The following is a 13668-nucleotide window of genomic DNA, read 5'->3' as shown; positions in this document are numbered from 1 at the left end:
AGAGCTAGTGACACTGAATTTGCTCCCTTCTATCTCTTTTGTCTCCCAGTGTGTGTATTTGAACTCCTGCTGTCCCGTTTCTGCTTCTAGGATGCTGCTGCTTTCTACTCACTTGGGCTGTCCCCGGAGATAGCTTCTTGCGTTCGTGCAAATATGGGCCATGTTTCTCTCTAACAGGTGGAGGTTGGGCTGGGTGGTCTTTGAGGTATAGAACGTTCTGTGATTGTCTTGGGGGAAAGCTGGAAATGCAGAGTCAGCTTCCTGCAGCTGGGCAGGTCACCACCAGGCGGAAGGGAAGCTCGGCCCTGTAGGTTGATGCCCCCAGACGTGTGGGCCCAGCCTAGCATATTATCTAATTATTATTTTAAGAGATAGTAGACCTTTAGTCTCTTACCTCATTTTTTTTGTTGGCAAAAATCTGTCATGTTTTAGGAAGCAGCATACCTACCAGATAGAAAACACCCCTGGGGCTGCATTAATTCCCCATCCTCCTCTGTGGTTGGTGACTTCTGGGGAAGTGGAGATTCTAATAGACCGGAAGGGTGGTCTTTGTTCTTCACTCCACATTCTGCAATCCCAAGGGAGAAGAGTTCCCCTTTCTTCTCTCACTGGTAGTAAGGCTCTGGTACCTACCTATAGGAATGGCAGCTGTGAGCTCTCTTGAGGAAGCCAGTGTCGTGGAAAAACCGAGAAGTTGACTGTGTGAGTCAAGGGGTTGAAGGTCTTCACTGTTGAGTCTTCCTATGGAGTTTAAGAGTTTTTAGTCTATTATCGCATGGGGGAACTGCTTATGATGAGTTCATATTTTCTGGTCAAACCCTATAAACCTTAGTTTCTCATTTTGAAACATGTGGGGACAGGGCTCCAAGGTCCCCTCTGTAAATGCTGTCAGCCAGGCTCTTACCATTGCATTTTGGATTGTGTGGATGGAAATAAACACAGTTCACTCGCTGAGAGGCACAGCATACCGTGGCCTCTTCCCTCAAGCCTTCTAGATTCTTTAGAAATCTGATGTTTGACTTCTCTTAAATATCCCAAATAGTAGAGGGGTGTGTGTATATGTGTGTGTGTGTGTGTGTGTGTGTGTGTGTGTGTGTGTGTGTGTGAAGGAATATTTGTAGTTGGAGTTTATATCAAAATAGATATTTAGTCCAGAAATCCTGTTGTGATAGGAGTTGCCATCAGTAGAAGGCTGGAGATTACATTTTCCAGTTGAGGAAAACGGTGTTCAGCAGAGCTTAAGTGCCTCCCCAAAGTGACAGGCTAATTAGTGTCAGAGTAGGGGCCAAAATCCTAGTGTCCAACACCCTGTCCTTATAACTTGGTGTTATAGGCTTTGCCTCATTGTATCCCAGTGTCCCATATTGGGGAATTAATGCCCTGTTGTATGCCTTACTTCCTTTTATTTCATCCCCTTTTCTTGTATATCTAATTGAAGCCATGTTCGTTCTCTTGGAATTAATGTAGGCTGTCGATCAAGGGATGTAAAGGGTATTTCAAGAATACTGTTACGTTTTGTCTTTTCAGTTTATATATGTAGCAACCAATCATTGTCAGTTTACAGCTAACTATACAAATTAAGAAATTGTTGGCAAATGTGAAAGAAAAAAACCTATAAAGGAGCCAGTTTATCATTTCCCTCAGCCCCGCCCCGCCCCCCTTTGAATTCTGGAAAGTGGTTCTTTTTTTTTTTTTTTTAAGATTTTATTTATTTATTTGTCAGAGAGAGAGAGAGCATACACAAGCAGGCAGAATGGCAGGCAGATGCAGAGAGGGAAGCAGGCTTCCCACTGAGCAAGGACCCTGATGCAGGACTCCATCCCAGGACCCTAGGATCATGACCTGAGTGGAAGGCAGCAGCTTAACCCACTGAGCCACCCAGGCATCCCTGGAAAGCGGTTCTTATCTCACACAATCTTTTAGCTGAAAAGACTACAATGTAGCATTGGATTTTTTTTTTTAACCCCTCACTTGAATTTCCCCCCTCAGTACCTGTCTCTTCATGTGTCAGCTCAGTTTTAAAATAGAAACTATCAGTAGGAACTCTGATCCGCATTAAGCTGCATTTCCGTGAAAGCGTAAATCACCAGACCTGGGGTCTTGGGGCCGCTACACGCTTTTCTTTCTTGGGCTCTGTGATCAAGAACGCAGAACAATGCAAAGCATGGAGCTAAAGTTTTATGGCAGCTCTGAGAGCAGGAAATTAAGTTTCTTCCCCATGCAGATGGGTAGAGGGCTGTTCTCTCGCGTCTTGGATCAGTCAGGCAAGTGAACGTCAGTTTATCATTTCAGTGAGAGGCAAACTGTAGAAATAGTTCCTACAGTCATATGAACAGGGAGCCCACACAGATGACTGCTTCAGCTGTTGAACTAGGAGCACACTTCCTCATATAATTTATCTTGAAATGCATGTGCGGTGTCTGTGTGTGTGTGTGTGTGTGTGTGTGTATTTAAACAACAAAGGCTATGTTCTAGTACATTTGTAGTCAAGTGTTGATTTCTTACAAAGGTTAATTGGGAACATAGGAACCACAGACTAAGATGGCGTTTTGCCCGAAAAACCTTCTGTGTGCCCTTTTTTACTACACATATGACTCATTAGCTCGACTGATAGTGTGTGCAAGGAGTCATCCCTTATAGGTGGGCGGTGTCTGTTTCACATGAGGGCGTGAAGAATGTGGAGTCAGGGTGCAGATGGGCTTTGCCTTGGGCTCATCTGCCTTTGACCACCTGTTTGAGCAGGGCCTCAACTAATTCTCTAACAGTCCTAACAGTAGTTAAAATGGGTCTGATGAATGAATGGGGTGACTGGTGATTGACCTATTTGATATGTGCACAGCCTTTGGTTTCGTTACGGCCGGGGTCCTGGACATTTTGTGGGGACGATCTCCTTGCCTGCTCTCTAAGATAGGGGTGCAAAGGAGATACCGTTGCTCTTACAATGTAAGCTCTTACATTGGCTGTCATGTCTGTTATCCTGGGATTTAGAGGGAGGGATCCCAGGTCTCGGTCAGATTGATCAGGGATCTCTCCAAGCCGAGCCACTGATGGATGGGTGCATTGGAGAAACTCCAGTTCTTTTGATGTTGGGCACACACATTTATTTCCCCATTTGTATGAATTTTGTTAAACTTTGCAGTAGAAAACTTAATTAGGAGTTGATGCTTAATACATGCTAATAATATCCAGTTTATGTGTTTGAGTGTGTATAATCAAGTTTATGTATTTTATATATTCAGCAGAGTAAGTTAATGTATTTTCTCAGTGATTTAATTCATTATGGTTTATAAAGTACTTTGAAAACAATTTCAGTCCATCTCCTATGCTTAACTGTCCAAATGATGCATCTGCAGTGTTTATTGGAGTTCCTCCTTTGGAAAACACTGCAGTTTTGGAAGTACGATTTCATGACAGGAGGGAAGGAGCCTGAATTTTGCAGAGCGTGTCTCTCGCACCTTGACCGAGGCTGACCGGTTGTCCATGGGTGAAGTCAGGACATTGAAGTCCTGCCTCTCGTTCTGGAAGCGAGAGCCCCAATGCTGACCTTGTTTGGCATGTGGGAAAAAAAGAAATCAGATGCTCATTTCCCTTTGACTGTGTCTTTTGGCACCATGCAAACCCTCAAAGCGTATTATAATTGCAAATGGAATTTGGAACGGTGATGTATTCTAGAAGTGATGTAAACAGATTGCATTGCAAACAGCTCCGAGAATACAGCACCACTGCAGTAAGCCTGTCTGTCTTTCAGGTTGACCCCCTGTTTACAGTGCCAGCGCCGCCACCACCGATTTCCAGCAGCCTCACGCCTCAGATTCTGCCCTCCTACTTTCCCCCATCTTCACCCAATATTGCAGCACCAGTCGAGCAGCTTTTGGTTCGGACTCGTTCTGTGGGTGTCAATACGTGTGAAGTTGGAGTAGTGACAGAGCCCGAGTGTCTGGGGCCCTGTGAACCTGGGACCAGTGTGAATTTGGAAGGGATCGTGTGGCATGAAACAGAAGAAGGTAAATACACTTTACTTTTCTCTATTTCCCTGTGCCCTCTTCCCCATGACGTTCTGTGTTTATGCCCACCCGTGAGGGGATGTGGTCTGGTGGTATGCGGAGAGGTGGGAAGAGGGGGTTCCATGCTGTCTGGATGGCTGTCGGAATAAGCATGGAGGCTCTTATGTTCAAGGTGAATGAGATGTCCGTGGAAGGGATCTGCACTTTAGGCACTAGCACAGGGAGACTGGGAAGCAGGATGAGGGTTCCCCTTTGCCCCAAGAGGGATTGTGGAAATTAGGGAGACAGACAGATCTCAAGTTCACTTTCTTCTTTGGTGCCAACCAGTCTGTCTGTCTGGACATGGTTGTTTCGTTTATCTTGACGTGGGGGTATTGAGGCTTAAATTGACCTGCTGAATTGAGCTCGGGTTCTTGGTTTAGCGAGAGCCGTGCCTGTGATGTGGCTGTGGCTGGTTGGTGCTTTGAGCTCACAAAGCCCGAGCTCAGAGGCTTAAGCCCCAGCTGAACCAGTCATTTCTCTTCTGTGACTGGAGACATGGCACCTTCCCTGCCCCTGAGCTCCCCAGGCCAATTGGCAAGGGGAACCCAGTAGTCACGAGACAAGGGGATTAGGATTAACCTGTCACTGCTCTTAGAAATATATAAGTGTGGCCTCTACCATACTTACCATGGATCGAACCCTGGCTGGACACGTCTCATAGCACGTGATCACCTGGTCTGGTGTGTTTTAGATGTCATTGACCTTAGAGGCCCTTAAGTAATTAAAAACGAAATACCAAGGACAGCACTGCATTGCTCCACTGGGGAATGAAAGGAATAGAAAAAAATGAGGAAGAAACAAGCCCCAGGCAAACAAAGGAGAGTGAACAACCCATTCTTCCCTCTAAGCTAGGTTGGTCAAGGATAAGGGAGAGGACAGGTGTCTGTATCATGACCAGTTGGGAGAGGAGTAAGGACAGGGAGGGGGGTAATGAGACTCAGAATCACTGTTTAGGTCCCTCTGCATCAAGGGGAAAAATTAAGGGTTGCAACTCATAGGAAAGAAAGTAAAATATATAAAAAAGAATGAAAATCAGATGACAAGTTGTCCCAGCATAATTGTCAGAAGGTGGAAAACAGTACACACTGTCTCAAGGTAGAAAAGCAAAAAACCTTAGGAGAATCTTGGAATTCTGTGTCTTGTGTTAAATATGCTGTTAAAGGATCTATTTTGTGTCTGGTTACAGAATTTCATAGATAGCATCGGTAAGGAAAAGTCTTTACAGATGAAGGAACCCGAGAAAATGAATGAAAGCGGCAGATGGGAAGAGCTCTCTTGTGTGCGCAACCAAAAGCGATAGTTCATGTTTGCTTTCGGCTTTAGAAATGTCTGGTGTTTGGGGTTGGGGGGTGAGGGGGTGCATCCTCTTTGTACTTTTAATAGAGCTCTGCAGCCAGATTGGGGGGAGTTGGGGGAAGAGGAACTAGAATTCACATTTTCATCTCTTGCTTGTCCATTGAGACGCCCTCCAGGGCACGAGGTAGGTCCCATGTGGGCAACCAGCTTCTGTCCTCCTGCCTCTCCTTGGGTTGTACACACTTGGCATTCTCAGAGTTTCCCAAGAGCAGAAGCGGGGGCTGAGGGTGTCCCGGCTGGTATCTGGGGGGATAAAAGTATAGATAGAGACAGCATCAAGACATTAATAAGGTCGTAGTTCATTAGCTTGGGTACTGATGATTCGGGAACAGAAAAAGATTTGGAAAGGCTAAGGTTGATCTTCCATCGACTCGAAAGAAAGATTTTCTGGCACTTGAATCCACGTGCTTGTTTGGGTGAAGTGGCGCCTTGCACTTCTGTCCCAGCTGCGACTTAGTGACCGTCGGTTTATTGCTTGTCTTGACTTTACTTACTCCTGTGTGGGACAGGACCGTGTTCCTGCAGCATGACCTCACTGGGTGGCAGATGCTGTAAAATTAGCTACAAACTTTCTGGAATGCCTGTAAGTCTTGGGTTATTTTTCACTTCACTTGGAAGTTGGCTTGGTTTTGACTTGAACCTGAGCTTCTAATAAAAGACGGGTTTACTTAGGGGAAACAAATGTTGTATTCAGAAACTGTAGGAACTCTGGGCAAACCGTTAAAGAGCTCGATGGTATTGTCAGGATTACTGTGACATTCTTTTCTTCCTTCTGTTTGGTCGTGATGCACATACAGTCTCACGAGTTGCACAGTGTTCTCTGAGCGGGCCGCCTCCCGAGTCCGTGTGCTGCGGTTCCCCCATCCTGTGGGTGTGCCCCTACCCCCTCTTGTGGCTCACAGACAGCTTTCCGGGCTCTGCAGACCCATGACTGGAGCCTTCTGCAGCTCCAGCCTTCTTGTTACTGGCTTACATTTTCCAGGATTTGGGATGTGTGGATGTCAACTGTGGTGACAAGAAGGAGCCAGAGCTCCTTAACACAGTTATTCTTGCTGAATAAACTCAACTCCCGACCTCCACAGAACTCGAGAACCCGACTTTGTGAAGGCGCGGGTCGTAAAATGTGTGTTTAATGTGCAACCCTTCTTAAGAGTGTTCCATTTGCAACCCCCCTCGGCCCCCCCGTACAGTGTGTTTAAAGCTCTTGTACCAATTTAAAAATTAAATCCACGTGACCATTAATTTTTCCCTTTGGGGAAAAACAAAGAGAGAAACAGAACAAACACATTTGGAGCCAGTTACTTGGCAGAGCTAAAAGGGATGGGTTTGGGAAGAAGAGGAGGGGACGGGAAGCCACAATCGTTTACTTCTGTGGGGTCGCACTAACGACAAGCTTTAAGTTCGGAAAGTGCTGGTTGCTTGTGATTAACTTCCTGGAGATGGAGTTGAAAAAAAAAATCTCTTCCCTGGTGTTTTCATTTTGAGGTGATTTTATACCGGGAGTGGTTTTCACAAACCTAATTTGTTAGGTGCATTCATGGGGGGCCGGGTGTGTGTGTGTGTGTGTGTGTGTGTGTGTGTGTATGTGTATTGAGATCCTGTGTGTGTGTGTATTGAGATCCTAGAAATTTCAGGAGCTCCTGTCTGCCGTCTTTGGGGGAAATATGGAGTGTTCTCATGATCTGTTTTGAAGGATAATGTGCACCAGCAAGACGACAATACGAAATCCCACTAAATACTAATTGTTTCTTGTGCTTGGAATTCCTCATTTGAGGAGGGTTCTTTGAGTCACAGGCTTTGCCTTTAGTGTTGCTGCCAGGATGTGGAGTCCTGGTTGCTTGAGGACCAGACTGTCCTCAGGAGTGACGTGTGGTGAGAGAAGTTCCCTCTGGAAATAATTAGTGGGTTTCAGAGCGTGCTCCAGAGGAGAGAAAAACTATTAACTGCATTTGGATGTTTAGTTACTCGACTCTGATCTCTCTTCTTGAAGGTGAGCGCATGGGAGCAGTGACGTCTCGTGCAGAATTGCTCTCAGATGTTGGGAGAGAATTTCCTGGGCATTTCATTCCTGACGTTTGGGATGCACATGCCTTCGTATAGTTATTTGTTTGGAAATTGGCTCTTTTGGGGAGGGTGAGGGTAGGGGAGACCAAACTGGAAAAAACATGGTGTGGACAGCAGAGCGTGTAAATACATACATGCAGAACTTGGCTTTTTAGCTCTTATGAACGTGTTTTCCTTTGGGTTTTTACTAAAGCATATGTCTAACTGGGCTCACCCCCTCTTTTTTTTTTTTTGGCTCTGAGAATACACTTCGTTGTTACAACTCTAATTTACTTTGGCCTTTCAAACATGTAAGGTTACAACACTGGGGTTCTCAGCTTGGTGCCTTTGAGTCACCCAGAGATTTTTAAAAACAGGTCCAGGCACCACTTCCGGGCATTTCCTTGGTCAGGGATGGCAGTTTGGGCTGGTTGGGTGAGCTGATGTTGGTGTTTTTTTCCAAAGCTCCCCAGGGGATTCTGATGTGCAAACAAGATTGAGAAACACGGTCTCAGGGGAAAGAGGGGATGTCCTAACCCCTGCAAGCTGCTTGACCTTTTCCCTTTAAGGAAGTCCGTGTGTTGTTACCTCATTTTCTTGGGTATAAAATGGACAGACACCCCTGCCCTATTTACCTCCCTGGATAGTGTTTGCCTAAAAGCTATAGTGTGGCAGGTGAGCGTCGTTGAAACACCATCCCAGAAAGAAAGAGGGTCCAGCGCTTGATCCTGAGCTTGGACTTGACAGGGTGTCTGGGACTTAATGAACAACTAATTGGTACCACTCTTCTTACTTATTAATATGGTGGGGTGGACCTTACTGCCTGTCCCTTCAGTGAGCCAGAAGTGGTATCTTCATTTTCTTTCCCCGTGGTGTCTGCTGAATTATTATTATTTTTTTAAGAAAGATTTTATTTATTTATTTGACAGAGAAAGAGAGCACGCGCACATGAGCAGGGGCAGAGGGAGAGGGAGAGAAGCAGGCTTCCTGCCGAAAATGGAGCCCGATGCGGGGCTTGATCCCAGGACCCCGGGATCACGACTTGAGCTGAAGGCAGCCACTTAACTGACCTAGCCACCCAGGCTTCTCTCTGCTGAATTATTTTTGAAATCGTTCAGAAACCCAGAGTATTAAAGTTAATACTTGCAGCCTTCCTATTAGCTTGGAGAGGGGACGGTGAAAATGTAAATGGCAGCTTCTGAAAGTAAATGCGGTGTTTTAGAGAAGATCTGCCGCCTGGTCTAAGAAGCAGAATGGTTCTTTGTATGAGGTTCTTCATCTGAGGTTCTATGTGTTTTCCAAGAACAGTGATCTTGGGAATTAATGTTTTAAAGGTAATTAATCGGGGGAAGTAAATGACTCTCTTTAAACCACCAGAGATGCTCACCAGTGCTTCTGCTTCTCCTGTGTCTCCAGAGTCAGAGAGAGGACAGTGTTTCAGTGCGCAGTATCGGGGGTTTCAGGTTCATTCATTACGAGGCAAACGATCCTCTCTAAACTGACGACAGGGCTGACATACGTTGTCGTTACTCCTATGCTGCGGTGCTGACTTGCCGAACTTATTACTGGAGATAGAACTTTCATTTTGAGTTTTGATTTGAGAAGAGATTACATATGAAATCCAGGCTCACTTTGTGTTTTTGGTGTCTGAGCGTGGAACAGGTGCCATACTTTTTTTTTTTTTTTTTTAAACTAAGTGAAATGTTCTTACTTACCGAGGTATTTCCCAGTGATTTTATAAATTCAGCTTTGACTCACAAGGCGAGTAAGATGTCCACTTTCGCTTCTGCATTTCATTACCCGCCATGCCAGTGATGATTGTAACTCAGCAGTGGTGGTGGTGGGGGGACGGGACTTGAAGACTGCTAAGGAGCATGCTCCCTCCTATCAGTAATGGGCTAAGTGGAGGTAAATCAGCCCCTGGTATGGGGGTCGGCAGGTGCACACAGTCAGTGTATCAGTGTGCTGGTAAGAAAGAGCATCGGGCCTTGATCTTCACCATGAACTCACAGAGATTCAGAAAGCCGGAAGAACTGCTAGTTAATGCCATTTGGTGTCTTGGCCATAAACTTGACCCTCCCCCTCCTGAGCATTCTTACAGTGGTGGTTGGCTGTGAAGAGTTGAGATTCATCACCACTGGTGGCAGAGCAGCTTGAAGGATGGGCCTTCCAAAGCGTACAAGAACCACCTATTTTTACATGCAGAAGCCAACCCAAGTAGAAAACCATATTTGTATATTTGCTGGACCGCATGCCATCTTGGTTACCTCGGATTATTCCGGGTACAATGGTAAAGGTTTTTCTTTCTTTCTTTTTTTTTTTTTTTTTTTTAAGTAAAATAAACTTGGTTTAAAGATATATGTTATACATAATTACAAAACATATCAAAGTATTTGTTTTTTTAAGATCACAGAAACTCACGTTACCAGTTTCACAGAAAAATCACAAATTAAAAACGGAGGCCAGGTGTTCATAGTGTGTCGTCCATAAAGATCTGTGAATGAAGGGGAAGTCTGAGGAAGGGGCCAAGGGCGGGCTTGTCTGGGCCGTCTCGCTGGGTTTGCTTTCCTCCTGCACCTACCAGTTGTAGGCTTTCCTGATGGGGCCACCATTTACATATGATGAGTGATGATGTGTTTTGCTGGAAAGCGATACCATAGTCACATCACTGCTTGTCAGTGTGAAATAAATAAGCTGCTCTTAGGTGGGGTTCAGCTTCATGTTTTTAGACCAAACATTTTTCTTTTGTGTCATTTGTGTGTATATTTTGGTGGTGACCTTGGGTGTTAGGGAATGAAGCAGTCAGCTTTAAACTCCCTGTGTAAGGCCTTTTCTTGTTAATAACCCTTTTGGTTGGTCAATACTGTAGCTGAACTTCTCTGTGAATACAGAATGTGAGGCATGTCAAACTAAACTTTTCTTCAGACTTGAGTATAGTAAAAGATCTAAGAAGTTGTCTTACAAGATGTGTGTGGGTAATACTGTCCTCCCTTGCTTATCTTTTCTCTATATAGAAGTTGATAAGAAAATCTTGAAAGTGTCTTAATATTACAGTGACCTTGAAATGAAGATGTATTTTCTAATTACTAAATGGAGATATTCTCATTGTTGCAAAAAATAGCTTTTGGCCTACCTGGGCATATTGATTAAAAGTATTTCTTTGACTTGTTAAATAGAATTTTTATAGCAGCTTTCTTGAGATATAATTCACACAGCATACAGCCCACCCATTTATTTATTTATTTATTTGACAGAGAGAGAGAGAGAGAGAGAGAGAGAGATCACAAGTAGGCAGAGAGGCAGGCAGAGAGAGAGGAGGAAGCAGGCTCCCCGCGGAGCAGAGAGCCCGATGCGGGACTCGATCCCAGAACCCCGAGATCATGATCTGAGCCAAAGGCAGAGGCTTAACCCACTGAACCACCCAGGTGTCCCCAGTCTACCCATTTAAAGTGTATATTTCAGTGGGTTTTTTTTTAATGTATGAAGAGTCCTCCAACTGTCACCACAATTAATTTGAGAACATTTTTATGATCCAAAGGAAACCCTGTCTCCCTTAGTAGTCACTACTGCTTTCTTACCACAAACCCCATTTCATTGACTAAATGCATCCTCGTCTTTGATTCTTCCTTGTTTTTATGTGTGTTTTATGGATGAGAGAAAGGGTTGATTTGTTGAGTGTTTGTACTGGGCATTGTGCTGGACATGCTTGCCAGGTAATGATTTCCTTTAATCCTTAGAACACAGTCCAGAGTAAACCGGTTTTGTCCATACTTTTACGAAGGAGAGACTTAGAAAGGGATTTACCTGTGCAAGACAGCACACCTCCTTGGACGTGCAGAACCCTTGCGCGTCCCACCTTGTCCTGGGAGTTCCACTCTAGCAAGTTCCCATGTATCTCCCAAAGCGTGCTTTGGAAAGAGGCAGTCCAATATGACATAGTAATCGGAGTTTTTATTTTATTTTATTTTTAAGCACAGAATGATAGGAAATTCTTTATAGTGCTCGCATCTGATTTTGGCAGGAGTAACTGAATCAGTTTCAGCTGGGTTGATGTATACAAACCATCCCTTTCTGCCCCACTAAGCTGGAAGCTTCTTTAGTCCACAGATCCCATCTGTTTTGTTCACTGTTGGATCCCCAGCGCCTGGCACAGAGTCAGTATGCCATACATATTTGTTGAATGTTGAATAAATTTGTGGAACAAAGTGATATGGTCTTGATACCTGTTTCAGTGTGTGTAGTATAGCTTTCTAGTCAAGAATATGTTACTTTTGAATTAAGTTTGGCCCAGACAATCTGGACAATATTGCTCCAGAAATCTACTTTTTCACTGATTTTGTGTGTGTGTGTGTGTACAGGGGGAGCCATTATAAAATCTGATTATAGTGTATTAAAATTCACCTCCCAACCTTGCTCTTCCTAGACCAGTCTCCGAAAAAGAGGGAAACAAAATAATTTGGTTTGCTTTTTTCCCTTCTGCCATTCATATCCTCAGTATGGTTTTAATTTTCTGATCATAGAAGGCCATTTGAGGATATCCACAAGGTGGAAGACACCCAAAAGGTAGAAGAAAAAAAAAATCATCTATAGTCTCACTATTTGGGCATCTGCTATAATTTGTTGGTTTACTCCCTTCCCCTTTTTTGCTTTTTTATTATTTATTTATTTATTTGAGAGAGAGAGCATGAGAAAGGAGGTCAGAGGGGGAAGCAAACTCCCCGTGGAGCTAGAGCCTGATGTGGGTCTTGATCCTGGGACTCCGGGATCATGACCTGAGCTGAAGGCAGTCGCTCAACCAGCTGAGCCACCCAGGTGCCCCTTTTTTTGCTTTTTAAGTACACTTTTTTTTTTTTTTTAAACAAGTTGGGATCATTTGGTAGATAAATACTGCTTTCTCTTTTAAGTATAACATTAAAACATAAACATTATTTTTTAGATTTTATTTATTTATTTGACAGTGAGAGAGGGAACACAAGCAGGGGAGTGGGAGAGGGAGAAGCAGGTTCCCCACTGAGCAGGGAGCCCGATGTAGGGCTTGATGCCAGGACCCTGGGATCATGACCTGAGCTGAAGACAGACGCTTAACCGACTGAGCCACCCAGGCGCCCCCATAAACATTTCTGATGTTAAAACATTTTCTAAGATGCATTTTCTGTTGATACAAAGCATTTTATGAAATGGACACAAAATTTGATTCAAATTCCTCTAAGGCTGGGTATTTACACTGCCTTCAGCTTCTTCAATAATATCGCACTACAGAGTCTGTCTTTGTGCTGGAAATATTTGTACTGTTTTATGAATTTGCAGTTACTATTCTAGGACCAGGTTTCAAGAAACAATTACCCAGTCAAAGGACACAAACATTTTCAATGTTTGATGGCTTCACTGCTTTCCCAAAAAGCAGTCCTGGTAAACTGTACCAGTTCCCATGGCCCTGGTTGAAAAACACTCTTCTCTCTCAACCTTCCCGACAACTTTGGCCTCACTGACATTTTCGTGACCAGAGGATGGAGTTATAAGTCAAATGCACAGCCTCCAATGCCCACATCCAGGGTCCTACCCCTAGACAGGGAATGCGACCGTCTTACCCTTGTGTAAAAATCACAGTAGTGGACCAGCCAGGAACAGCAGGTGTGCCGCTGAGGGGCCCCAGACAGCGTCCGGCCAGCGCCCTGTCCCGGGAGGGCATTGCTCTGGGTGAAACAGAGGTTCACATATCACTTCTGCTTGTGTCTGGATGTTTTACATTTTCCGCGCCCCTCCCCCTGCCCCCCTCAAGGGAAAGAATTTTAAAAAGACCTCCTCTTTCAAGGCATTCAAACACCCGGGGGCAAAAATTGGTCTGTCAAACATCCATTCTGAACTGGAAGCCATCTCAGCCCTTCCTGTTTCTGTCTTTGCAAACATCTTCTTTGGGGTTCTGCTCCTTCAGAATAAGGATAGAGTAAGGAGGGATCGTTACAGAAAACCTTTGCACCTTGTGATTTGTTGATAATACATCATTTGTCACTCGACTTACTCAAGCCAGCACAACTTAGCCCTGACTTGTCCACCATCCCTCCCACCCCTGCTTCCAACATTCATTTCCCTTTTTCCCTAGCCTCTTCCCCTCGGCTGCTGCCCTGTGTAGCTACAGCAGCAGGAATTTTCCAGGTCATCTTAAAAATAGTATCTACTAAAATGTTCTCACATGTACCCTTCCCCAGCCCTTCTGTCCTCAAAT

At 44.6% G+C, this 13668-nt stretch overlaps 1 protein-coding gene across 5 annotated transcripts in view; it reads left to right on the top strand.

Annotated features, from left to right (window-relative positions):
• Nucleotides 1-13668, top strand: part of ZNF608 (zinc finger protein 608) — a 160667-nt gene that overhangs the window by 97678 nt on the left and 49321 nt on the right. For all 5 annotated transcript variants that reach the window (XM_032844510.1, XM_032844478.1, XM_032844500.1 and 2 more), the window contains one exon: nt 3749-4004. In XM_032844510.1, the coding sequence (XP_032700401.1) occupies nt 3749-4004 (256 nt within the window). The remainder of the gene's footprint in view (nt 1-3748; nt 4005-13668) is intronic.

The sequence above is a fragment of the Lontra canadensis genome, unplaced genomic scaffold (assembly GCF_010015895.1).
Source record: "Lontra canadensis isolate GAN:19392208 unplaced genomic scaffold, GSC_riverotter_1.0 scaffold4, whole genome shotgun sequence".
Taxonomy (NCBI): domain Eukaryota; kingdom Metazoa; phylum Chordata; class Mammalia; order Carnivora; family Mustelidae; genus Lontra; species Lontra canadensis.
The sequence above is the reverse complement of the archived record's forward strand: the minus strand, read 5'-3'. Positions and strand labels throughout refer to the sequence as shown.